This window comes from Amblyomma americanum, chromosome 1, assembly GCF_052857255.1.
Source record: "Amblyomma americanum isolate KBUSLIRL-KWMA chromosome 1, ASM5285725v1, whole genome shotgun sequence".
Classification (NCBI taxonomy): domain Eukaryota; kingdom Metazoa; phylum Arthropoda; class Arachnida; order Ixodida; family Ixodidae; genus Amblyomma; species Amblyomma americanum.
Genome location: NC_135497.1, coordinates 189,847,561 through 189,874,326, shown reverse-complemented (window position 1 = coordinate 189,874,326; position 26,766 = coordinate 189,847,561). Strand labels below are relative to the sequence as shown.

The 26,766-nt window shown below is 51.8% G+C and overlaps 1 protein-coding gene, 1 long non-coding RNA gene and 1 other non-coding gene across 4 annotated transcripts in view; 2 read left to right on the top strand and 1 right to left on the bottom strand.

The window, feature by feature from the left end:
- Window positions 1-1,719: 1,719 nt before the first annotated feature.
- Window positions 1,720-24,136, bottom strand: LOC144114400 (uncharacterized). Its single transcript, XR_013311028.1, has 3 exons — window positions 23,958-24,136; window positions 3,066-3,140; window positions 1,720-1,898 (listed from the first exon to the last, which is right to left on the bottom strand). It is a non-coding gene; the product is annotated as an uncharacterized LOC144114400 (long non-coding RNA).
- LOC144116889 (U1 spliceosomal RNA) lies at window positions 6,384-6,546 on the top strand. The gene has a single exon (XR_013312004.1). It is a non-coding gene; the product is annotated as a U1 spliceosomal RNA (small nuclear RNA).
- LOC144114397 (L-xylulose reductase-like) overlaps window positions 23,124-26,766 on the top strand; it is a 35,600-nt gene continuing 31,957 nt past the window's right edge. The window contains exons 1-2 of one of the 2 annotated variants that reach the window (XM_077648124.1): window positions 23,124-23,454; window positions 24,153-24,250. In XM_077648124.1, the coding sequence (XP_077504250.1) occupies window positions 23,403-23,454; window positions 24,153-24,250 (150 nt within the window). In that variant the 5' untranslated portion in view covers window positions 23,124-23,402. The remainder of the gene's footprint in view (window positions 23,455-24,152; window positions 24,251-26,766) is intronic. The other variant, XM_077648125.1, reaches the window with a different exon arrangement.

Below are 26,766 nucleotides of genomic sequence, written 5' to 3'. Positions count from 1 at the left end.
TGGAAAAGTACCGCGCACTGCCCAGGTTTCCTACGATTGAGCTGATCGTCGGGAGCGGATAGGCATCCTTTCGAGTCAGCGCATTCAGACGGCGATAATCCACACACAACCGGTGGCTGCCATCTTTCTTAGGCACCAACACAACCGGAGACGCCCAAGCGCTGGACGAGCGACGGATAATGTCCGCCGACAGCACCTCATCCAGCAACCCATCGATCACCTGCCTTTTCGCAAGGCTGACGGGTCTGGGGTTGCACTTAAAAGGAAGCGCATCTCCGGTGTGGATCTTGTGGCTCACTAAATTAGTACAGCCAGGTTGATCCGTGAAGAGCTCATCGTACTGACGCAACAGTGCTGTCAAACGAGCCTTCTGAGTGTCATCCAACGTTACCGCAAAGGCGGCCAGCGGATGTGGTGCTTGGTCGTGCCGCGCCGCTCGGTCCCAAAGGGGAGCGTGAACGACGGAACGCTCGACACAAGGGCTTGGCCCTGGTCGCTGAGCGTGGCACTCTCCGAACGCCTTCACTGCGCAGGCAGTTATTGACGCCGGTGGGCAGATGAACGGCTTCAGCTGGGAAAATGGTCCGTCACGATAGCCGCCATTCGCAATGTCCACCGCGATCCCGGTTTTCAGGAGAAAGTCCCTTCCGAGAATCACGGGCACACTGAGCCCTGGGAGGTGGATGAAAGGCGTGCGTCTCGTCCGCTCTCCCCACCTGACAGTCAGCCTCGCGGCGCCAGCCGAATGGGCTACGCCTTTCGCAAGGTTGAATGTCGTACGGCAGTCCCGCAAGCGCACCGAGTGCTTTTGCAAGTGGGACAACACCTCTTCACCGAACAAGGAGGCAGTGGCTCCCGTATCCAGTAACGCCAAAAATTCGCGGCCAGCAATGGTGACCGGAATAAACGGCGTGTGCGCATTAGCAAGGCAGCTTGCTCTGTACGCTGAGGGGATTAGCAAGGATTGGGCCGGTCGTCCCTTTACGACCGACCCGCGCCGCCTTTTCCCTGCCTCAAAGGAGGCCTGGTTACGGGGCATTCTCTCGCTAAGTGCCCCGTCTCTTGACAGCGGAAACAGCGCACACCGCCGCGAGCTTGGTCGCGGAACAATGGCGCCTCTCCCTGCCTGGTTCCGCCCGTTGCACGGCCAAAGGGCCGGCTGATTCGGGTTTCCCCCTCCGCTGTGCGTTGGGGCGCTTGGCGTCCCTCGTACGGCGGTCTAGAAAACGGTGCAGCGCAGGCTGTCCGTCTCCTGTAGGAGTAGAGAGAGTGGGCAGTCAACGCAAGGTGCGCCTGTCAGAGGTCGTTGGACCCCTGGACAGGCTCGAGCCGCGGCGGTTCGAGGACCCACGCTGGCGAGCTCGAGTATGAACTGGTCCGAACGGCAGAGGCCGGCCCGGACGAACAGTAACGTACGCACCTTACGCTGTCTCCGAGGGGTCTCTCTCTCTCTGGGCCCCGCTCGGATGGTCGCGCGACCACCCCAAACGGGTCCCGAATTCCCGCCAAAAGTCACCAATGGCAAAGGCCCCTTGGGAAGCCGGGGGCGGAGCTGCGGCCGAATGACAGCGATTAGCCATCAGCCGTCTCTCCGCCGCCCGTGGCGGGAGAAAGGGAAAGAGGGCGACGCGGGATGCCGCGCAGACGCCACGGCGGGAATCTAGCAGGCTTCCCACATTCTTCACCGTCTTAAAGCGGTTTTCACACTGCAACGCGGTTCTTGTTTTTTCCTGTCACTGTTTCCACTTCTGCCGCGATCGCAGCCCACATGCTTTTTTTGTCCTTGAATTTCTTCATGGGGCCCACGTCGGGCATGTAAAGGGCAACTTTTTCAAGAAGTAGGCGTGCTTCTTTGTCGTCCCACACGGAGACGAGTTCTTTGCCGGAAGGCTCTCCATCTGTAACAGATATGACATACTGTATACTATATTTGTATACTGTATTCCATTGTATAGCACAAAGCATGTTCTCTTTAAAAACGCATATGCGTTGCAATGGGTCTCACTCATTTTTTTCTTTACATAAAGGTTACTTTAATTTTTGTTCTTTGCATGTTCGCCGTGGTTATTTTCATTTCAATGATGTTTTTAATAAACTGAACCCAAAAACGAGCTCTCTGTCTCTCTCTCTCTATGCGTGCGTGCGTACGGACGCACGCACGCACGCACGCACGTGTGTGTGTGTGTGTGTGTGTGTGTGTGTGTGTGTGTGTGTGTGTGTGTGTGTGTGTGTGTGTGTGTGTGTGTGTGTGTGTGTGTGTGTGTGCGCGTGCGTGCGTGCGTGCGTGCGTGCGTGCGTGCGTGCGTGTGTGTGTGTGTGTTCAACACAGCACGTGAGTTGAACGCTGCCAAAACAATGAATAAAGGGGTTGCAATGAATTTACAAAACACAATTGCAAAAATTTTATTTTATGTTTAATTTAATTGCTGAACCTCATTTATAATGCATGCGTCCAGCAATCCAGGGGCGGACAACGGGTCGGAGACTTGTCATGCATGGGCAAACCGCATCCTTCACCGTTTTTTTCTTTGGACCGAAAAATTTGATGACATGCAAATGAACAGATTATACTATTCCCTAACCGTCCCCTCCATGCATTGCCAGATATGAATCCGACCTCGTCATACGCCTTAGGTTACGCCCATTTCAGGTCATTTCAGAAAACGATGTCTTCATTGAAGATCAGATATTTTAATTAACATCGATTGCGTGGCTGCTAACACTGAAAGAGGACAGAAGAACATGCGTGGCACAGCAATGTTCTAGAAGTACACCGGCTTTCACGGCGCGTCCCTGTTACGTCGCGCTCTCCACGAATGGTTTCAGTAGTCTGCTTTACGGGCATACTGCAAACTCTGGGAGAAGGCAAAATCAGGTTACGAGTCGAGTTGCCATACCTGCAAGTAAAATATTTTTTCCCTGTTCTCTGAAATTCGTTTATTGATGTCGTTGTGACTTTCAGTCAGTTTTAAACACTTTCACGGCTCCTTTAACTCGATGTCCCATTTTTGCACGCTCCAATTTGATGATGTAAAATATGCGCCAGCTTTAAACAGACGTCTTACCTGCCAAGTCATCCCCTCTGGATGTCTCTTGGCCCTCTTGAAGTGTTGCTATGACCTCTTGCACTTTAGATGGATCTAATATTCAATGACAGAAAAACGCACAAATATTAGCAACCCATGAAAAGCCAGGCTGGCTCCTTGCAGTCCAAGTTCATTTCATTCCCCATCCGGTATCCTTCAAAGAAAAAGTTTTTTTTTCTTACTTGACTGAAGAGTTTGCAGTTATTCGTTTGTAAGCTCACATTTAAAACATTTCCCGTCGACATATAGCTGAACTGAATTCATTGTGCAGCGGCACCAGCAACACTTCTCACAGGCGATGACTTTCGCTGAACTGTCGTTTGGTGAACTCAAATTCCGCGCGAGCTTCGCAGATGGCGCTCGAGGTGAAAGAAACACGCTGCACGCCGCCGCACGTTCGGCTGGCACCGTGATGAAGAGCAACTCGTGTAGTATTTGACGTCACTTCCTGAGCACCAGCACGGAGACAGTGCGGCTCAGCCGAAGACACCAAAAATGTGGTGTGTTTTCCTCGTCGCAACACCTGGCGAAGCAGTTTTCTAGCTTTTACTCAATTCTCACATTTTCTTCGGTTTACGTAGTTTTTATTCTTGGAACAAAAAAGGCTCGCAATTCACTCACCCTAGTTATCAGTAGTCACGTATAAAAATTTCTTCAACTGAGCGTTGATATGCTTTGACGTGTTGTCACCAGATGGCGCTACTGTTTACGCGTTCGAGAGAGGGACGCTACGGCACGGTCAACTAAGTGTCGTGTTTACGCTATTCACAGCGTACGCAACGCAGCAAGAGATGCATACACCCCTACTAAAATGTCTGATGTCCACCACACGGTCTGCAACGATGTTGGCATCAGGTGCTACTGCGCTTACATGTCTGAAAAAGGCCACTGACGTAGCATAGAAAGCGGTAGGCTGCTCTGATTGAGGTCCATGATTAACAGGGGTGGAGGGATTCAAAAAGCGCAAAGAAGGGCCCAAAAAGTAGCGCGCCAAGGTTCGCGCTGAAGACGCGTCCCCCGGCAGTATACGCAGAATGCACTTCAAAGCTAACAACGAGGACGTGATGGACAAAGTTGGAAAGGCAAAACCTCCTCTCTCCCGTGGTTGTCCAAGAACAGCACGAGCCACAAGCTCGGTTCCGCCCGACCAAAAAACAAAAGAAAAAACTGTAGTCTGCATCCGCCTTATGAGGCGCAGGGGTGTTTTAACAATGTGGCAAAGATACGAGAAGGCACCCAGCACGACCGACTGAACCAGGTAGCGCCTCTCAAGCAGAGCCAGATCAAATGTCTGCGCCCTCCGCACACGAGCTGTAATGCCCTCTACGACCGATAACCACATACCATCCCATATTCCAGCACAGTCGTAGGTCACGCCTAAAATGCGCATCTGCGCACACCACTGCAAATCTACCGCATATGAAATACGTGTCTGAGGAGACCGAAAAAAAGTAACGACTCTTCGAATAATTAAGAGCAGCCCCCGACAAGGCGTACTCACGAAAAGCATTTAAAGCTTCGAGCATACTGCGTTCATCAGCTAAGCTGAGTGTGATGCCATCTGCTTAAGCGGTGACGCGTACTGCCTCACTGCCTGGCAAGTCCAGAACTCTAATATTAAAGAGCGGTGATTGACTGCCAAGAGGAAATGCTCTAATGCTAACACAAACAAAAGAGGGGAGAGCGGACAACCTTGACGGATGCCACGGCCAACATCAGTGCGGTACTTTCCCAGCCATCGAGGAACAGGGTGCTTGAAATGTCTCTGTACATCTCTTTAATGAGAAGCACGTAAGAAGGTAGGAAACCGAAGGCATCGAGCGTATCGAAAATATAATCATGCTCTAAAAAGTCGAACGCCTTCTCTTGATCGAGGGAAACAAGAAGACCCTGTGCTCGCCGCCGTATAGTATACTCTAGGATATCTTGCGTTACGGAAGATAAACTATGTATTTCACGACCCGGGATGGAGCAAACCTGGTGGCAGGAAATGAGGGACGGGAGGAAAGCCCGTAGACAGCGAACGAGTAATTTTGCTAATGCTCTGTAATCTGAATTTAGTAGGGTGATAGGGTTCCAATCTGCCGGACATGTCGAGAAAGGAGACTTTTTAGGAATAAAGACAATGCGGCCTCTTTTAAATGAATCGGGAAAGACATGCCGAGTGAAAGAGAGTTTTACCACTTGTGTGAAAATGGGGCCTACAATATGCCAGAATTGTAAATAGAACTCCACAGGAAGACCATCTGACCCAGGCACTGAGCCTCGTTTCATGGAATCTAATGCCTCCTTTATTTCACTTGTTGTTGGCGGAGCCCTAAGGCCGTCATTAAGTTCAGCGGCAACCTGCGGCAAGCCTGCAAAAAATGGGTGTGCGGAAACGTCATCGTGATCAAAAAGAAGCAGCTACTGAGCAATATCCCGGAAATTGACGAAAAACGCTCTGAAATTCTTGCCAACTGGCTGGGCCACAGCCCTGGCGGAAGTTGTAAAAGCAGCGAAGCCTTGAGGGCACAAGAGCTCCTGGCACACAAACCGAAGCACCTCAGGATGAGCAGTTGGACTGCGTCGACAACGCCATGCAGCCGCTGTCAAAGAGGATGATCGTAAAAGACGCTGTAGACGCTCCGAAAGCTCCTCTTTCCATGCGCACATAAGCGACGATGGCGACGGGATGCGCTGAGCTACACGCAGTTTCGCCGTCACCACGCGAACCTCATCCGAGACGCGAGCCTCAAGGACTCGACCAGAAGCGGCGCAATGGTGACGCCACTGCTCCTTCAGACGGTCCCAGTCAGCATGCGTGGCCCCAACAACCGAAAAACGCAAGGCCCGCGTTAGCCCTTCTCTCCGAAATTATTCCGAAGCCCTCCACTATGGCACCTCTTACTTTATTTCTTCTTTCACGCCCTCCTTTATCCCTTGCCTTACGGCGCCGTTTAGCTGTTCAATGATATGTGAGACAGATACCGCGCCATTTAATTTCCCCAGAAATCAAATTAAAAAAAATAGACAGGTAGCTGCGAATTACATGTTCGCTGCCCCACGCGCAACTCGATTTCGTTGCAAGGTGCGAACACATCTGACACCTAATTTATTTTGTTTCATGTTGTTAAAATCATTTATTAGGTTAACTTCAGTTACTCCTTCCTATCTGCGGTCCCTCCCCGTCCCGCTCTAGCGTTTTGAACAAAATTGCGCCTAATGTAGAAAAAGGAACTCCGTAAGAAGTGCATTGGCAACTGGTACAGAACAGAGGTATGGATCGCATGACATCCGATTTCGGTCGGTCTTTGGATACTTACCTGGTGCTGGGTCACCGGCGATCAACAAGGCCGTGGCCCCGTGCCGAGGCCTGCCATTGCACTTCGGAAGGCTGAAGCACGCCACTACTCCTAAATGGGGTAGGAGGAGCATGTAATTTTTGGTAGTCGGGGCTCGGCTTTCGCGCCAGCCCCCTTTATGAAACTCCAAAATGAGAATGGTACCACACATTGGTGTACTGCCCTGTCACAAAGTTCATGCCTGCCCTGTCCAGCTTTGACCTTTGTTTCCCAGAAACCTGTCGCGGAGCGGCGTCAACGACTTTTTCCCCCTCCCCCGCGGGGGAACGGCATTCTCACCATAGCGCTGGAGGGGTCACTCAAAACTACTCCCCCCCCCCCCTCCTATATAGCATTGTTGCCATCCAGGTGGCAAGCGCTTGCACGTGTTGGGAACAGCAGAAGCGTATTGAATGCCCCGGCACTGTTCGCGGCCCCCAATGACTCCTCGTGGAATTAAGGCATTGTGCCGAATTCTTTCGACATTCCTTCATGTGTTCTTTTTTTTCTTTTTGGGAGCTGCATTCCTCTGTGCATGGCTCCTGAAGAGTCTTTTTTTCCCCTGTTGTTTTTTTTTCATTATTTTCCATGCGAAGGGGGCGACGGGAACGCCGCGCGCTGGCAGTTGGTCTGGAGATTTCGGTGCGTGCGGTCGTGAGTGAGGTCAGCCAGGGAAGTGGTCGGCAAAGAGCCTAGGCGGAGATCTGACGCGTAGAGCGCGGCGACGGTGGTCCCGAAGACGCGAGGCCCAAGTTCGCCCGTATTCACAAGCCCCCATCAGCACCGCGACGAGCAACCGCAGCCCGACGCTCCCTGCGACCGGACCTTGCCACTCCGCAGCTAAGCCATCGTTTCTCACCACTCACTTCAACTCTTTTATCTTTGTATTTTTGAATTCTGTGTTTCTCATTGTAATCCTTTGTACTGTACTTCCGTCTCGTAACATTTTTGTATAGGAATCGCCCTGATGTTTCTTTGTGTTAATTGTTGTGTTAACGTGTTCAATTGGTGCTTGTGTTATTTGCGTCACGTCCGTGTACGGCGCTACCTTGTCGGACATATTGTAATACTTGGTTCTTGTTTGCCTAATTAAATTAATTCGCTACGGAACTTGCCTACGCCTCATGCCTCCGGTCAACGACTAATCAGGCGTGGCCCCTATCGCCGGTCAGCAGTCGAATCGCAATCTTTCGCACGCGGGGTGGAGAAGTTTGTCGCTCCTCCCCCTCCGAACTTACGGAGAGTGCGGTGATGGGCAGGTTGGCCCGATTAATTGTAACTTCGGCGCCAACCAACCCACAGCCGCCCACGATATCTTGACATGCTCCCTTCCCCTTCCTTTACGGAGTAGCTAGTGTGTCGACGGGTACGTGAGAAACCAAAAATTCAGGGGGCACTTTGTTTACCTAAAGTGCGGTGAGGCGAGAGCCTTTAGCGCGGTGTTGCTGCTTGTGTCACTGATGTGGGGTTAAAATGTGAACTAAGTACATAGTTGTTTGTCATTCAGAAATGCTGGGGACATTGAAGGGCATTTGGGAGGCATCCATCTGATTCGGCGCCTTTCTGCAAACACACTCCAGCGTCCTAGACAAGAACTACATATGCGTTGGCGGGAAGTAGCGTAGTCGTTAGCACGCAGCTTCAGGAAGTAGCGTATTCGTTAGCACGCTCAGCTGCGGAACGGAAGTATGGTGGTTTGAACCCCATCGTGCACAAGGTTTTAAAGCGAAAGCTTTACTGGCCGCGAACTTGCGATTTCGCCGAGGAGGTGCTCCGAGGAGGCACATGACGTTACAACGCTCGCCTCGCCGTGGAGCCGAACTGGTCTCCAGGCCGGCGGCGGCTGGCGCACTCGGCGCGAAATAGAGACATCCTCCAATACAAAAACTTGGAGGACGCTTAAGCTTCGCACATGGCGGACAACAATCTATACCCGCATAGCATGGTGGGATTCCGCCCCCATCTGTCCGCACAGGCCGCCATGCTGCAACTCACACATGACATTTTCGACCCGCTTCTGCCTGGTCACACAAAGGCAGTCTTAACTTTGGATCTCTCCAAAGCTTTTGATCGCATCGAACATCAGGCGATCATGACTGCCCTATTTCCATTGAATGTGGGTGCGCGCACGTACGCCTACATTCAAGCATTCCTCACTGACCGCACGGCTGAGATACATTTTGGACCTCTCTCTTCCCCCTCCTACACGCTTCAGAGTATCGGAACCCATCAAGGGTCCGTCCTCTCCCCCTTCCTCTTTAACATCACCCTCATCCCCCTCGCCCGAAAATTGGCAACTATTCCCCACCTTAAGCACTCTCTTTATGCCGACGACATCACACTGTGGACCACCCACGGCAGTGACGGCGACATAGAGAACACCTTACAGGAAGCAGCCACCCTCACCCAAACTTATGCACAGAACATCGGACTCTTGTTCCCCAGAGAAGTCCGAACTGCTCCTCATCCGGCCTAAGAACCAACGCTCCCCCCGCTGCCCCATTGCCATCGAACTGAATGGGGACCCGGAACCGGAGGTTGACACCCTCCGCGTATTGGGCCTGCACATCCAGAACGATGGCAAAAACACCACCACCCTCAAGGAACTTAAGCAGGTTGCAAGCGCGATATCGCATCTCATCCGCAGAGTTTCGGGCCATCATAGAGGCATGAAGGAGCGCGACCTCTGTCGCCTCATTCATGCCTTTGTCCTCAGCCGTGTGCTCTACACTACCCCATACCTAGAACTATCAAAAAACGACATAAATGCTTTGGATGCCTCGATCTGCAAGGCATTCAAAGTCGCACTTCATCTTCCCCTCAACACCCCCACAGACAGATTACTAGGCCTGGGCCTCCACAACACGATCGGGGAACTCGTGGAGACCCATCGACAGGCCCAATACATAAGGCTTACACAAACCTCCACAGGCCGGTATATCGTGGACTCCCTCGGAATCAGAATACCGGCCAACGACCCAACCCTCCTCCCCATTCCTCGATCCCTTCACCGAGAGCTGGTCATCAAGCCACTGCCAAAAATATGCACCCCTCCCACCATGAGCAGCCCCGCAGAGCCCGTACGAAGGCACTCCACCGAGTGTACGGCTCCGAGCCGGACGCCGTATGGGTGGACTCCGCCTGCACGGGTGACGAAACAACCGCAGCCGTGGTGGACTCCTCTTCATCTGCCCTCCTCACACTACCTCTCCACCCAGACACCACCCCAGAGGCTGCAGAGGAAGCCACCATCGCAATTGCCATCACCCGCACGGAAGCCCAGTACATTTTAACAGACTCTAAAACTGCAATTCTAAATTTTGCGCGAGGCCGAGTCCACGTCCCTGCTTTTGGCATACTGGGCTCACCCGATGGACCCCCACCCCGCCATGTAGAGCTTATATGGGTGCCTGCGCACTCCGGGAATCCCGGAAACGAGGCCGCCAACCTTTTAGCCCGAGGTTCTTTAAACCGGGTTCAGGTGGCCTCGGTCCGGGGATTCGCGAGGGAGCGAATGCACTCGTTCAGCGAGATGACGCAGGCCTACAGAGCCTCGCGCCAGCTCTACCCCCCGCCCCAGCCCTCCCTAGATACAAACACGCAACACTCTGGCGCAAACTACAGACACACACACTCCCCTCGCCCCTGACCCTAGCCCACTATCGTCCTTCCTTCCCCACTCCTGCCTGCACCTTGTGCCCAGAACCATTCGCCTCTTCCCTCCACATCCTCTCCCTCTGCCCGGCTGACCCTCTCCCGCGCGGCCTAGAGGACCTCAAGACCTGGGAGGACTGGGAGACCCTGCTGCGCTCGGAGGACCCGGCCATGCAGACAATCGCCACCGGCCGGGCTGCAAGTGTTATGGACCTTAGGGACATAAACACTTGAGTGCAGTGGGGTCGTCCGGAGACCCAGGGGAGTGCCCCGACTTCCTCTCCAACAATAAAGTTTTTTTCTCTCTCTCTCTTAAGCTTCGCCTTTAAGAGCAGGACGCGACAGAGTGTTGCAGCATAACCAAGGAATCCACGGAACGTCATCGTCCTTCGTTGCGACCTCTTGCCCGGACACTTTAAGGAAAGGCAACATATCTTGGTGGACACCCGAATCGCGCCGTAAGGGAAAGAAATTGAAATGAAAATTGGTTTTAAGGAAATGACGCCCGTCTCAATTCTCGCTGGACACCCATACCGCGCCGTAAGGAAAATCCCTTTTCTTACGGCACGGTTCAGGTGTCCACCGAGATGCGCCATTTTTCGCTCACGGCCAAAGACGCTGACGACACCGGCTTTTCTGCGACACGAGCTCCTTAAAGTTGTCGCGTTAAAACGCAATGCCCGCTTTAGCATTTCTCTCGTGCTGACGTCGTGAAGCATGCACACATCGAAACGCCACGGTCTGTCAGGAGACACTGCAGGCGCCGGAACCCCGAGTGACAGAAAAAAGGGGCGATGGTCTGATATGTATACCGGCTAGGATGGCAGAGTCATTACGTTAGCAACACACGCTGTCCTCGAAAGGCCGTCGGTACATACTCCCTGTCTAACCTGCTCGACGATAACCCGCGACGCCGTCCACACAAAGACGCCGCCATACAGGAGCTCATAAGCGTCTGTGAGCATAAACTGGTTGACTAGGCGGCGCAAGTCGCGCGCATTGCAGCCTGGCCTGCCCCTACCAGGGCCCTGCACATCAGCGACCGTATAGAGCACGCAGTTGAAATCGCCCAACATCACAACGTTACGTCCTCCAAGAAAATACACAGCTAGATCTTTAAAGAATGAGTATCAATTTAGAATGCGCAGGTTCATAGATGCAAAGAATTCTCAGGCGAAGTGCGTTAAACGTGCAGTCGAACGCCAGTACGCATCGAAGCGCATCGTATATAACATGATGGTCTCGCAGGAGGATGCGGTTCAAAACAAGAACGCCAACGCTGCTAGAACGCGTGCTGGCGTACGAGAAGAACCCCGCCGCGGTGGTTCAGTGGTTAGGGCGCTCGGCTACTGATCCGGAGTTCCCGGGTTCGATCCCGACCGTGGCGGCTGCATTTCGATGGAGGCGAAACGCTAAGGCTCCCGTGTGCTGTGCGACGTCAGTGCACGTTAAAGATCCCCAGGTGGTCGAAATTATTCCGGAGCCCTCCACTACGGCACCTTTTTCCCCCTTTGTTATTTCACTCCCTCCTTTATCCCTTCCCTTACGGCGCGGTTGAGGTGTCCAACGAAATATGAGACAGATACTGCGTCATTTCCTTTCCCCAAAAAACAATTATTATTATTATCATTATTATTACGAGAAGAAAGAATCGATGCAAAACCTACAAAGCGAAAGATGGAGGCGTTCACTGTGTTTATTGGCGTTGGCGTTGGCAATGTTCTAAACGGCGATGGCTTTGAGAAAAGGAAGAGCGCATAACTGGCTCCCTGGATATGCAGACGCCTCATTCGTGCTTTGATGCATGCGGCGGTTGTGAGAGAGCGATGTCGCCTGAATGCATTAGTGCTGACAGCGTTGTGGCTGACATGCGGCACTACAGCAATAGCTAGGCCGAAGCGTTCATATGGTGATCAATCTCTCGCGGTCAACCATTAACTGCATGCCACCTCCCAGGGTGGCAGGGAGGGCGCGCTGCCTATCCTGTGTTCGGAACACAATCAAAGCAGGCTTTAGCAGTTGGACACCAACGCCACGTACATGAAAGCGAGATTGAGGTCTCCACTAACCCACGGAGCCGGTTGTGCGCCTTTCCTTTCGTGAAAATGAACGGCCTTTGAAAGTTGTCTGCGCCAATGAGCTCTATGAACGCGGTCGGCTCAGTTCTTTTGTTAGGTTTTTTTTTTTGAGGGAAGGAAATGGCACAGGAACCATCTCAGATATCTCGGTGGACTCCCGAACCGCGCCGTAAAGGAAGGGATAAAGGAGGAACGGAAAGAAGAAATAATAATTGGTTTTTCGGGAAAGGAAATGGCGCAGTATCTGTCTCATATATCATTGGACATAACCGCGCCATAAGGGAAGGGGAAAGTAGGGAGTGAAATAAGAAAGGAAGAAAGAGGTGCCGTAGTGGAGGGCTCCAGGATAATTTCGACCACCTGGGGATCTTTAACGTGCCCTGACATCGCACAGCTCACGGGCGCCTTAGCGTTTTTCCTCCATAAAAACGCAGCCGCCGCGGTCGGCCGGGAACTCCGGATCAGTAGTCGAGCGCCCTAACCACTGAGCCACCACGGCGGGTTGGAAAGAAGAAAGAGAAAACTGAAAACTGAAAGTTGGATTTTGAGGAAACCCGCCGCGGTGGCTCGGCAACTGATCCGGTGGTGGTGGTAGTGGTTTTATTAAAAATAATAGTGAAAAGGAAGGAAAAGATTTTTGCTAGCCCCGGCATCTGCCATCGATACTGAAGCACCTGAGCTGGGGCAGCGGAAATAAAGGACAGCAGGCAGAATGGAGAAATGAAATGAAAGAGGTGAGGGGACAGGAATAGAGGACAGGGGGAGAAGTAATATGTACAAACTATTTACACAATAAGAAATGTGTCCAGGTTGTGCGCGTGATTAGTTCATTTTAGAGGAATTAAATCACACACGCGCACAGCACTGAGTAGGTTACAACTGGAGTGGGGCGTCCAGTTATTAATCGTTCAAGGTAGAACTCGCGGAGCGTTCGGTCACTGCGTGTAACTACCTGACGGAGAACAGACGGGACGTCAAGCCCGTGTGTTCGAGGAATGCACAGAGGCTCACCAAAGTTCGTTCACGAGTGCGCGCACTGCCCTGCGGCCACAATAGCGTCTTGATGGAGTCTGGTAGTATGCCCTGCGCCCTATAGGCCGAGAGCATATCGCGACGAGCATCGGCGAACGCGGAGCAGCGAAGGAGCAGATGTTCTAGTGTTTCCACTGCACCGCATCCGTCACACACATCACTTGTCGCGATTCCGTGACGCACCCGTCGTTCCCCGGGCCACACGCAGCCAATGCGCGCGCGGAGGATCATTGCACGTTGCGACCGTGTAAGTGCGCGACAGCCGGTGATACTGTCGATGCGCTCACCTCCCGCGATGCGTGGGTCGGGGTGCTGCTTTCGGAGATGGTCGTGAATGGCCGTACGCACGTCCTCCAGCGCAAGGGGGAGATCGCTGGCAGGTAGTTGGTGTGCAGCGGTCGCGAGGTCGTCAGCTTCTTCGTTGCCGGCGATGCCGCAGTGACCGGGCACCCACTGTGCACGCACGGCACAACCTTTCTGCGCGAGGCGCTCGATGCGCGAGCGAATTTCCCGCACTAGTGGGGTACCGCGGCCATTAGATTGCAGGCGGCTGAGGGCGGCGCGGGAGTCGCACAGCAGAGCACTCCTGAGCGGCGGAGGGCCGAGGGTGAGCAGCAGGTCCAGCCCGAGCCGGATCCCCATCAACTCCGCCGTGGTGGAGGAGCCCAGGAAGGTTGCGTGTTGCTGGCTGTGCAGTCGCAGGGCGGGGATGGTGGCCGCCGCAGCAAGGGAGCAGCTGTCGCGGGCCACTGAGCCGTCGGTGTACACGAGGAGATGGTCCTGGAGCTCCTCGTGTATGACGGCTCTGGCCAGCTGCTGCACAGCGCAGAGGGGTGTGCTCCGCTTTCCCGCGATGCCGACGATCTCTCGCTGTACCTCCGAGGCAGCAGGCCAGGGCGCGCAGGAGCCGTAGGGGGGGGGGGGGGGGGGGCTGGGTCAATTGCTCATACTCGAGCAGCGCCGCGCCCATTCGTGAGCGCGGGTGCGAGCGCATACGCTGCAGCAGCGAGCCGCCGTCCGGTGCGCGGTGAAGCCGGTCGATGTGATTCAGTGCCCTGCGCGCTGCTTGGAGCTCAAGGGGCCACGCTCCTGCCTCGGCCAACGTTGCGGCGCACTGCGAGTTTTTGGGCAGGCCTAGGCACACGCGCAGGGACTTACGGTGCTGAAGCTCGAGCTTCTTCCAGCACGGCTTGCGCACCGTGACGAGCGGCAGCGCATAGAGCACCGCCCCCAAAGCTGCGGCATTGTATAGACGCAGCGCGGCTTGCTGGGAGATGCCCTGGCCTCGAGCGGTGAGCTTGTGCACGGCGGTGGTGATCCTCTTCATCTGCAGACAGGCCTTGGTCGCCGCGGGACGGAAGGAAAGGCGCCAGTCGATGTCCAGGCCAAGGTACCGCACCGATTTACGCCAAGGAATCGGAGTCCCGTCCAGTGACAGTGGCGCAAGGTGCGCGCGCGAGCGCGAAACGCAGGCCATGGCCACCGATTTGTCCGCGCTCAGCGACAGACCAAGGCCGCGCAAGCTGGCGTCGATTGCGGTCAGGGCTCCCTGAAGGCACCCCCGCACGCGGAACGCCTCGCCTGGTGGTCCCCGGCACCACAGAGCTATGTCGTCTGCATATATGGACATGTACACATGGTGTCGCCCGCTCGTGGGGAGGGAGGCCGGCACCACCGACATGGCCACATTAAACAGAAATGGTGATAGGACAGAGCCCTCCGGCACGCCCATGTCGACCGGGCGAGGATTGGAGAGCTTACCCCCTACTCGTACGCGCATGGTGCGCCCGCTCAGGAAGCCATGAACGTATCGCAAAAGGCGCCCGCTCACACCGGCCCCCTCAAGCACAGCGAGAATTGGTGCGCGGTGAACGTTGTCAAAAGCGCCCGAGACGTCCAGTAGCAGCAGCAGCGCAACCTGGCCTGCTGCCCTGGCATGCTCCAGCGCTGTAACAACGTCCGATATAGAATCAGCCGTGCACCGCATCCCACGGAAACCCGTCTGCCGCTCGTAAAACAAATCAGCCTCCGCAGCCCGCTCGTTCAGACGTTGCAACGCCATATGCTCCATGAGCTTACCTGCCGCCGATGTTAATGCCACTGGCCGGTATCCGCTCAGCTCCGTAGGTGGGCGCCCTGCCTTTCGGATGGGACAAACGACCGCGGTTCGCCAATCCTCCGGTAGCTCCCCGCGTTCCCACACCAGGTTGATCTGCTGCAGGAGGATCTGTCGTTGCTGCGCATCCAGGTTTCGCAGCATTTGGTATGTCACCCCGTCCGGTCCGGGCGCCGAGCGGCGGCGGCAGCGCTGCAGCGCATTGTTCAATTCCGCCGCGGTGAACGGCGCATCACATGGACCTTCCGAGGCGACGGGCGAGGGACTGGCGTCGCTTCTGGGGCTCTCAGGAGCAGCTATGTTAGCGGCGTTTGCGGGGCTGGGCGGCGCGAACCGATCGGCAAACCGCTCTGCCAATTCTACAAAGCTGAGCCCGCTGGAGATTGCGAGGGCGGCCAGCGGTTGACGGTTTGCCTGTGGTTCGGTGATGCGCCGCAGGGTGTCAAACAGCCTCTGCGAGCTGACATCTTCCTCCATCCTTTGGCATAGTGAAGCCCACTGCCGGCGGTATAGCTTGTTGGCGTGGCGGCGCGCTGCTGCGTCCAAGCGGTTGTAGACAGTCCAGTCGGCGGCTCTGTCAGTCCGTCGCGCCAGTCGCTCTGCGCGATCTCTCTTCTCGAGCAGAATGGGCAGCTTCATATCAGGTGTGGGCTGCCCTGCCCTTACCTCTGCTCGTTGGGTGGCTGCGAGAGCGCTTCGGACTAGACTTGAAAAGAAATCTGCGCCAGTGGCCGCCACCTCGTCGACCGCCCGCCTGAACGCACTCCAGTTGGTAATGGAGTAGGCACGTTTGGGGCGCGCCTCCATCGCAGTGGGTTCAATTAGGATGGAGTAATGATCCGAGCCCCAGAGAGATGGTGATCGGCGCCATGTCGCCTCGATGCCTCTGGATGCGAAGGCAACGTCGATGCAGGAGCCGGTTGTTCCGCGTCGTCGAAAGGTAGGCTCGCCGGTGTTCAAGGGGGTGAGTCCCAGCTGCGTTGCTGCGTCGTGCAGGTCGTCTCCACGCGCGGAGTGGCGCGTACTGCCCCACGCACTATGGTGGGCGTTAAAATCCCCACAGATGATTTGGCGCGGGGCACAGCACGAAGACACAGCACGAAAACACAGCGCGTTCCACGCGACAGCTGGGATCTTTAACCTACCCTCCGCGGTGGCTCAGTGGTTAGGGCGCTCGACTACTGATCAGGAGTTTTCGGGTTCGAACCCGATCGCGGCGGCTGCGTTTTTATGGAGGTAAAAACGCTAAGGCGCCCGTGTGCTGTGCGATGTAAGTGCACGTTAAAGATCCCCAGGTGGTCGAAATTATTCCAGAGCCCTCCACTACGGCACCCCTCTCTTCCTTTCTTCTTTCACTCCCTCCTTTATCCCTTCCCTTACGGCGTGGTTCAGACGTCCAACGATATATGAGACAGATACTGCGCCATTTCCTTTCACAAAAAAACCAATCATTATTATTATTATTATTATTATTATTATTATTATTAGGAAAGGCGCGGCGTTGCGCATCGGCGGGACACTTGTGGCTCGGTGCTACTAGTGGCGCATGCGCAGTAGTGACTAGGGAGCGAGAGAGAGAAATATTCACGGCAAGGCGCGCGTTGTGACGTCATGTGTCTCCTCGGAGCACCGCCACGGCGAAATCGCAAGTTCGCGGCCAGTAAAGCTTTCGCTTAAAAATTGGTTTCTTGCAGGCAGAGGATATCGCAGCCCGATGAACGAACGAATGCGACCACCTCGGCCTGCTTCATAAAAATGCGGAACCCATGCACGTTAAGAGTAATGATGTTATGGGTAGTCATTTTGGAAATGAAAAATAAAACGAGGAGTTGTGATGTTAAGGCAATACAAAACACGCCGCGAACGGCGCCAAACCACCTCACTTTTTTCGTAGGGTCCGACCAGGCACGAGGCCTCCTTGGCCGACCAGCGTAAATGTCCGAGTCCGTAGTCGACGCATGTCGACGCTTTAAGCCAGAACTCAAACCGTCCATCTCAATATCCGAAGACAGGGTACTAGAAGTGCTGGCACTAATCCTCGATGTAGAACAGGACGGCGACTGCACAGTTTCCACGTCAGGAGATGGCCTTGGCTTTTGCCCAGGCGAAATATCTGTGCCTACGTATAACCTCAATGAGGAAGGAGACGCTGACGGCGGCGTCGGCTCCTGCCCAGGCACGATGACAGTCTCGTCAATGGCGAGGTTAACTGAAGAAGATGAGAACGACAAGCTGCTCTCGTCATCATCGGCCTCATATATGTTGGCGTTGTTGCTCAAAGCCGCAACGTTGGCTGCGCGCTGCCGCGCGGCTTGTCCCCAGCATCAGAGACTTGCAGGGGCACAATGGGCTCGGCCTCCGTAGCGGCAGGTGCACTTGGAGAGACTGAGGCTGATAGAGCAGGCACATTTACTGTCGGCTTGCTTGGTGCATCACTGGACGCATCAGCCGCAGGCACCGGTTCTTCCACACAGACACTCTGAGACGCAGAGGAACCACCCGTAACAGCGTCAGCGTCGGAAACGCCGGGCTCCATGATGGCTTCATCGGCTGCCTGTGCGGCCGGCAGAGGTGCAGGTCGGGCCGCAACCTCATAGTACGAGGGCTTGATCGCGCATGCTACGGTAGCGTGTGGATCACGACAACGTCGACACGGCAGCACACAACCTTGGCCTTGGTGCCCAAAGACCCTGCAATGGGCGCATAACGGAGCCGTGCACTGTGCCCTGAAGTGTGCAGTCGACCCACAGCGCCGACAAACACGCTGCATGCCTTTGTAATCGCATGCCACGCGGTGGCCAGCGACCTTGAAGTAGTTAGGCATGGGCGACTCCGGCTTCATTTCAATTCGGACGTACCGCGTCCCGGTGGTGACAGTGGGAAGCGACCCCATGATGCCGCGACTTATGTGCAGCACCTTGCCATAAGGGGAAAGAGCTTTGGCAAGGGCATCACTTGGTACGCGGGCGGGTAGAAAAAGAACAGTCACCTGAGTCACCTGCGGGCTCAGGGGGACGATGGCGACGCGTTCCTTGCCGATGATGAGGCAGGACGCTTCAACGATTGCAGCCATGGCGGCTTCATTCTTCATGGTTACTTGATAATTGCGTCCACCGAAGTGCTATACACAGTAAACTTCTTCCAATCCAACTGCGGAGGCTGTCGCATCGACGACATCCCCCGGACTAGCCCCCTCAGGGACGACGACCTCAAAGGCAAGAGCCTTTGTAGGTGGGTGGCTCACCATACTGAGGCGCCCGCCAGCCGAAGGACCCCCGAACACAAGAGCACGACCGGAGCAGCGAGGGCAGTCGGCCGGAGGGCAGTCGGCGGCGGCGCGCCGATGCCGCTGCACACAGCTCTAGTTTCGCCGGCGCGCCGCGCCGCCGGCACCTGCTCCGCACCACGTGACCAGCCACGGAGTCCGCGACGCTGCCACGGGCCACGGCGCCCCTACGCTGAAGGCTCGAAATGCTAGATTAATGTAACTATAGCTACAAAAGTACAAGTACAGGTGCTATATTTTCCACATGTAAATGTTCTTTCAGGCACGTAACATGGGCCGTTGGGCGTAAAGCAGATTTATCTGTCCGATGAGTGAGCTTATAGGAGTCTTAAGTCAAGGAGAGACTGGCTGAGTCTAGAGTTGGAATGGGCGAGTGAGCCCGAATGAGTGAGCGCAGATGAGTCAAGATGAATTGTGAGACAAAATGAATGAGCCCAGATGAGTCGTGAGCCGAAATGAGTGAGTAAACATGAGTCTTGAGTCGAAATGAGTGAGCCCAGATGAGCCGTGAGTCCAGGTGAGTCGTGAGTTGAAATGAGTGAGTGAGCCTAGATGAGTTGTGAGTCTGAGTGAGACGTGAGTCGATATGAGCGGTTGACCCCGAATGAGTGGTGAGTCTGAGTGAGCCCAAGTGAGTTTTGATCATAAATGAGCTTGAGTTCATGAGTTCGAGTGAGCCCAGCCCTCTGTGAGTGTGAGTTTGAGTGAGCTCGTATGTTGACCAAACTTTTGTGAGTGAGCCTCAGTGAGCACTCGTTATTTTGTTGAGGTATGGCCTCGATCAGGGCTTAACCTGAGTCTAATATCGTCGGTAGACGTGCCGACGACCCAGCAAAGCAAAACCGTGAGCCAGTTAAGCTAAACACATGCTTTCGCGCGTGTACCCTGTTTAACTACGTTAAAACCCTACCATTTTTCTTCCCTTCTTTGCCACTTATTTGCCGCCTCATGCCCAGAAATTCTGGGCCAGCGTATTTTTCAATGGGAAGTTATTTGTGAACGTAATATTTTCGTACGTCGTAAGATCGCACTATAACAATCAATATATCCACAGATCTCGCCTCGGCAGGCTTTCATTGTTTTGCTATCGTCAAAAACTTTCCACATTGGTTTTCTGTGGCAGTCCTAACTGCTTGGTGCGAGCAATGGACAAACTTGGAAATATTTTGCTACGCATCGGAAGTCTGTCTGTCTGTCTGTTGCTGCCAGGAAGAAAGAAAAGGAAAGTGAACAGGCCTGCTCACTGGCTCAAGCCGAGCCACAATCGCTACCACGCGCAGATAGTAGGAGAGTTGAAAGATGGGATACAAAGACATGATAGTAAAGACGCGCTAATTACAAGGCCATTCCCGGAGGTAGTGCAATACCGGGCCAAACGGTGGCGGAAGTGAAGCAACCTTCATACTTTCCGCCACATTTCCAGAAATAGGTCCAATTGGACCCGTAACAGATACTCTACGGGGTCCGGAAGAATGGAGCCTTACCTTGCAATATTCCACAGTTGCCTCACAATTAAAGTTCATGTCCAAGAACCCTGGACTTCGCACGCCCAAAATCACAAATGATAAAGGACTTGCAGAGCAAGCTATGAGCATAAATTGAACACTGGTTGGTTTAATTTATGCCTATATTCACCTTCAGAGCTAGTTACAATTTTTTTGTTTCTTTTTAAATATGAACTGCCCTAAACCATAACTGGAGGTAAATGGGGCACATTTTTGGTTTCCATGTGTTTGATCATTGCGATAAATGGTGTTATTTTGGCTCCATGTATATGCACCTTCTAAACATTTAGTCCAGTGAGCGTGTGGTTTCTCCTCTTTTTGCAGTGTTCCTAGCTCACACAAGATAATCTCATTGATTCCAGCTCTTGGAATCACGACTGTTGCAAACAGGCCCTTATACCCCCCCCCCCCCCCCAAAAAAAAGAAAGAGTACATGTCATGTTCTCCACGCAATACGAGCCGCACTGCCCTCACTGGGGCGAAACATCCATACCACATGGGTATTGGCATTTAAAAGATATAAAGCAATAGAATGAACCCCCGATCCGAAACCAGGGCATTGGGAGAGTGAGCTGAACAGCGACCTGGACCGGAATATCAGGCTGGTCAAAAGGGCTAGACGGTCGGCAAGAACTAATGCGGTCCTGAACTGAGGAAAAACGACACTACCCCCATGCCCTCGTTGTGTAAATAAAGTTCCTCCTCCACAAGCTATTGGCTACTTTCTGGTGTATCTTAATTATTCCTCCGATATTAAAGTGCGTAAGTTTGCCACGACTGCTTGCAGCTATGTAGACTGCCTTTGTTCATGGCATGGGCCCCAAATTAATAGTTTAATTCGCTCACAGTCCTAGTGCCACAGTCCAAATGAATTTGCCACCGATTTTTTTTTTGTACTCATGCTGCAAAAGAAAAAGAAAGCGAAGCAAAGAAAACTGTCAATCGCTTTCGGCTCTCTGGCTGAGGACGCTCTTCGGCGGCTGGTTCTTCGGGTGCATAGACATGCCCGCATCCCACAAGCGAAGCTTATGTTAGCAGGCACTTCGTTTTAGAAGTTCGGGTCGACGAGTTAAATAGCGCCTCAATTAAAGAAAAACCGGCAACAAAACTGAATTAAAAAGCAAGCAAGCCCCCCCCCCCCCCCCCCCCCCCCTGCACCGTTTCTTCTTTGGTCGTTTCTCCGCGGCGTTTCTGCTCACTAGTGCTCCCTAGAAGCGAACGACGCTTTCGGTTGGCCAGCTGGGAGCGCTTCCAAAATCATGCCCTTCGTCGTATCGCAAATATCCCTTCCGCGGGACGAGGGAAACGGCTGCCTTGTAGACTACCTTTCACCAATTTTTCTTAAGCGGACTAGCGCTGAACTGCTGCAAGTTTCACGAACAAGATGCAAAGTTTATGGCGAAACTAATGCGGTGTGGAAACTTATTTTCAGTTCCAAAGTTTTTCGATAAGTTCACAGGCGAATACAGGATAGTCAAATCGCAGCGCTAACATTTTGTTGAATACAATTTATGTTGTAGGGCGTGCCTGCATGGTAACTGGAGCACAGTACGCATAAAGCAAAATTATGTAGACATACTCGTCTGACATGCTTTTTGGGCATGCTTTACACAAAAAGCCGATGATGAAAAATAGGGAGAGATTACACAAAACAGTATCCAAAAGTTGTAACTACAGGACGCATGAACATTGCTCGCGTCTGCTTGTTGGGCCGACCCTGCCAGGGAGCTATATTCAAGAGCCCAGTTCACTGCAATTAGCCTCCTTTTATGCATAAAGTTGCGAGCTGCAATGTTTAGTAAACATATAGCAGGCCCCAGAAGCAATGCCGATGTTTCTACTGATGTAACGCGAACAGACAACTGATCTGAGCAAGTCACTGACTTCATGATTAAGTCACTGACTCTTCCAGCTGCTATATTTTTACCGCCAGTGGCCATCAAAACCAGCGCGCTGTCTGCCAAGTCAAGTGGCAGGAGGAAGCTCCGCCCCTTCCTTGAACTCGATAATTAAACCATTAAACACTTTAGGTTTTATTTCATATCCGATTGCATGCATTCATTGAGCAGACATTCCTCTGCGTGGCTTCCTATTCTCCCCTCCGTCATGTTTTACAATGAATGAAAAAATCATGCGAGTACGATGCGCAAAACGCGCAGAACCGAAGAATAGAAGAGGGCAAATACGGGCTGGTTGGTGCATTTTTGAAGAACTAGATAAAACAGCGCTACAGAAGACGAGACAAGAGAAGGACGTGTTTGTACTTCTCTTGTTTTCCGTAGCGCTGTTTAATATAGCTCTTCAAAAACCGTAGTAGTTGCGCACAACACCGGCCCGCCGCGGTGACTCAGTGGTTAGGGCGCTCGGCTACTGATCCGGATTTCCCGGGTTCGAACCCGACCGCGGCGGCAGCGTTTCGATGGAGGCGAAACGCATCTATAGGCGCCCATGTGCTGTGCGATGTCGGTGCACGTTAAAGATCCCCAGGTGGTCGAAATTATTCCGGAGCCCTCCACTACGGCACCTTTCTCCCTTCAGCGCTGGTTTGTGTGTCTCGTCTCTTACTTAGTCTGGGTGCGTTTGCGCTGTTGAACCACCACTATGTATCAACACCAGCTAGCCAAATCTGCAGTTCTTCCTTTCTTCTTTCACTCCCTCCTTTATCCCTTCCCTTACGGCGCGGTTCAGGTGTCCGCCGATATGGGAGACAGATACTGTGACATTTTCTTTTCCCCAAAATAATAATAATAATTGGTTTTTGGGGGAAAGGAAATGGCGCAGTATCTGTCTCATATATCGTTGAACACCTGAACCACGCCGTACGGGAAGGGATAAAGGAGGGAGTGAAAGAAGAAAGGAAGAAGAGGTGCCGTAGTGGAGGGCTCCGGAATAATTTCGACCACCTGGGGATCTTTAACGTGCACTGACATCGCACAGCACACGGGCGCCTTAGCGTTTTTCCTCCATAAAAACGCAGCCGCCGCGGTCGGGTTCGAAAACCAATTTTCATTTCACAAAACCGAAACCGAAACATGTGATGTCCGAGTGTAAACATGGCCTCGGCCTTTTCCTGTGGCATGCCTGTGGCTGCTGCGGAAAGCCTTGTACGGCACACTTGCGTAATTTCCGCGTGTTTCACATCTTCAGCTGCGTTTTTTATCATTCTCTGTATCTGATCTTGGAGCTGCACGTCTCACCGTAGCCGCATTCAATACGCCACGGCTCAAGTAACTTCCTGGAAGCGCGGCCAGAGAAGTCGCGCGTTGTGTAGTTGCGCGCTGGCTCAAGACGTCGAAAGGTCTTCGACGCCGTGATTTTTGCTATGGAGGTCTCTTTTGGCGGCAAACGTGCCGTGGTGACAGGTGCTAGCCAAGGTAAGTTACTGAATTCATTGTGTCAATTTGCATGCGTATTGGAAATTTTCTACGAGGTTGTCCTTATCTCTATAAATGCTTTGTTCTTTCACCGAGCTGTGGATGCGAAAAAGAGATGATTTCAACGCACGCATAAGTCCAAGGCACTGTACCGCGCATTATGGTTTCTTACAGATTTCCTTGGTTAGAATGAACTACTTTCAAAATCTGACCTTGCTGTGAATTACCTTTTAACGCCACTTTGCTGTGTTATGTGTGCTGTTACTGAGCGTTCTGCATTCATTTCGCATTGCTAGAGCGGCGAAATTATGTTGAAGGATACAACGAAAAAAATTATGTGAATCGAAATCTGCTACATAATCAAATTTAGAGCTATGTTCTAGCACCAGCACGCTTCATTTCATAACCCCTGAATCAGCGCTACGTGCACGTCGAGCATAGACATAGCCTGTCACACTGTGGCTGTGTTTACGCTTCACGCCAGAAAGTACCTTTCAGCTTACCTTGAACAAGGTCCGGGACTTCTTAGCCATGGGCACTGACCCCTTGCAATTCTTGTAGCCAACAATAGCCTCAACCTCTGCCCTTATCTTACAATGCCACATAAGGAGTGGCAACAGTTTACGCAATTGTCAGGCTATTTGACTTATTTTGTCTCTCTCTCTCTCTCTCTCTCTGTTTTTTTTTTTTTTCATCAGGTATAGGCAGAGTGATCGCACGAGAGCTTGCAAAACGGGGAGCTACAGTGATAGCTGTTGCCAGGTCAGCTGACAAGCTTGAGCAGCTACAAAAAGAGGTAAGTGCACTGTTGCCACAAATGAACTGCCTTTATTTAAATTTATTTGCACCTTGAAGAAGTTATGACTATGTTCCTGGCATAGTCATAATGACCAACTTAGTTCAGAGCTGTGCTCTTTTCTCCACTTGTTGGAATGAGTATACTGTGCACCACTTCTTGGAGATGACCGTTTCTCCCATGTGCTCTTGTACAGTTGGGAAGGATGTAGTAATAAAAGGAAATTAAAAATATTCTTGCCAGCTATTTTTTTTTTCTAGTTTGCTAGTTTACTTTACTTCCAAAGAGCCTTAAAGATGACATTCTTAGTGCAGGTAAGCACCAATCCATTCATAGAACAGATCTGATGATTGACATCAGTGCTTTGATAGTGTCCTTGGGTACATATGACTAGCATGAGCAAGCTGAAAGGACAAGAGTTGAAAGGACTGTTTTCTGTGAGGAATTCGATGCATGGAGGTAACTTTTACAATCATAGCAAACTCTGTTTTAAGGATTTCAAACTTCTTGTGCCAGCACATACTTTTATCATGGATCAGTATAGGTACAGGAGCAAATAAGAATCTCGCTGTGGTGAATTAGTTTTCGTTAATGTTAGAAAAATGCAGTAATAGTAGCGGTAGTAATTGTGTGGTAATGGGCACACAGAACTTGAGCACTGTTTCAAATTCAGCTGGGGCATGCTTTTAAATGAGTTCACAATACAAGATGTGAGCATAGCTGTCACTATTTTCTGTCAGCTGCAGGCTCACATGTGCATTGAAGTTTTGTGTTTGGTTGTTTTAATTTTAGGCTGCTATATTACAAAAGTTGATACTGATCCTGGAAATAATACCAGTGGAACTGTAAGCAGGCCAGCCATATTTAGGTATGACAGAAAAAAATTGAATGAAAGAATTAACATATAATCCAGCCCCATGAACTATACTGTTATTTTGCTATGCTACAAAAAATAATCTAGTGCATATAAATTGGAATTTTTTACTGGATATAATGTACAGTGATCAATGCAAAAATTTGATATTGAAAGCACATGCAAGGTACTGTTGTGAGGAATAGGACAGGGACCACAGGAGCACATGGCAGAAAGCCTCTAGCCTTATTTGTGGTGATATGCGGGGGCCATTTTTTGCAACTAGATGGAAAGGGTTCTGCCATCTTGCCTGCTGCTAGTGCCTTGGCCAGTGGCAGTTTGCTCCTGCTTCAGCCATAGGTAAGAAGCAGCATCACTAGGCATTCTTATTTCACTGCATCTACCAATGCCACAAAGGGGGAAAAATGAAATGAAGAGTTAAAAAGTGGTGATGTTTATCGCTTCTCTATGGCACATTGCCAGTCAGAGTGATGCCTACCCATTATCACTGTCAGTTGCTGATGAAATGCTCTGCGTTTTGTAGAGACATGGGCAGGGAAGGAGTGCCAGAAGCTGATAGGGCCGCACCTCACTTTCCACTGATAGCAGTCACCACAATCGCCACAGGTACAGGTTGAGGCTGTTTGCCACGCGCTCCTCTGTTTCATGCCGTACTGCTCATGATAGTCCATATGTATTACGGAGGCTGTGCTGACAGCATAGGTAAAAGGAAAAGATATTCTGATGCGTAGGTTGCAAAAGTAATTGCCATCATTTGGGTACTGTACTAAATTAGTCTGTTCATTGAAAGCATGCTGCCTGTCATGGTTGATAATGGTATGCATATGTGGCTGCAACCATTGAAGATTTTTAAACACCAAATTAACAGGTACCATTAATATTTTGCAGTTGCACATTTTACACACAAAAGTGCATTTTTGGGGTTCATAAGAGCAAAACTTTCAGATGTTCGATGACTAACACATTCAGAGAGATTTAAGAAGGAGCTTCATGCTGATGTTTGATGGCTAGGTTTTCTGTCTCAATGCCTAGCATTGGTGTGTGTGCTTGCATTTTTTAACTGTCCTCGAATTATCTTCATAAGCTTGCCTTTTCCCAAATTAACTACCTTGATTATTGATTACAATGTGTAATCCTTTTTAGTACGCTACTTGATATATTGCTTACAAGTCGTGTATGAATATAAATAATTTTCACTAAACATGGAGGCTTACTTTTCTCCATAAGATCACTGAGTGGCTGTTTATTCTTTCTTCTAAAACAGCGGTCTTAAACTTTGGTTAAGGCTTGTTAATCCACTAAGAACTTGTTACACATGCAATCAGTTTGGTGTCTTCTAATTAAGACACAATCATAAACTTTCACGTTCACGAAATGCTTAATGGTTTTCACCCTCATGCTTATATGAATTCACACACAGTGTGAAGATAGAAAGTGCTAGACAAAGGAAGAGGGAAGATGACAGTGAAAGAGATTAAAGCAGGGCATTAAAAAAAAAAACAGCTGTATGCCTTGCTTTTTCCTCACACTACTCGCCAGTCACCTTACCATAGGTAGCCAGCAACAACACTGTTTTAGTTCCATTTCTCCAACTTGTGGCAGCTGTATGCCTTGCTTGGTCCTTACACTACTCGCCAGTCAC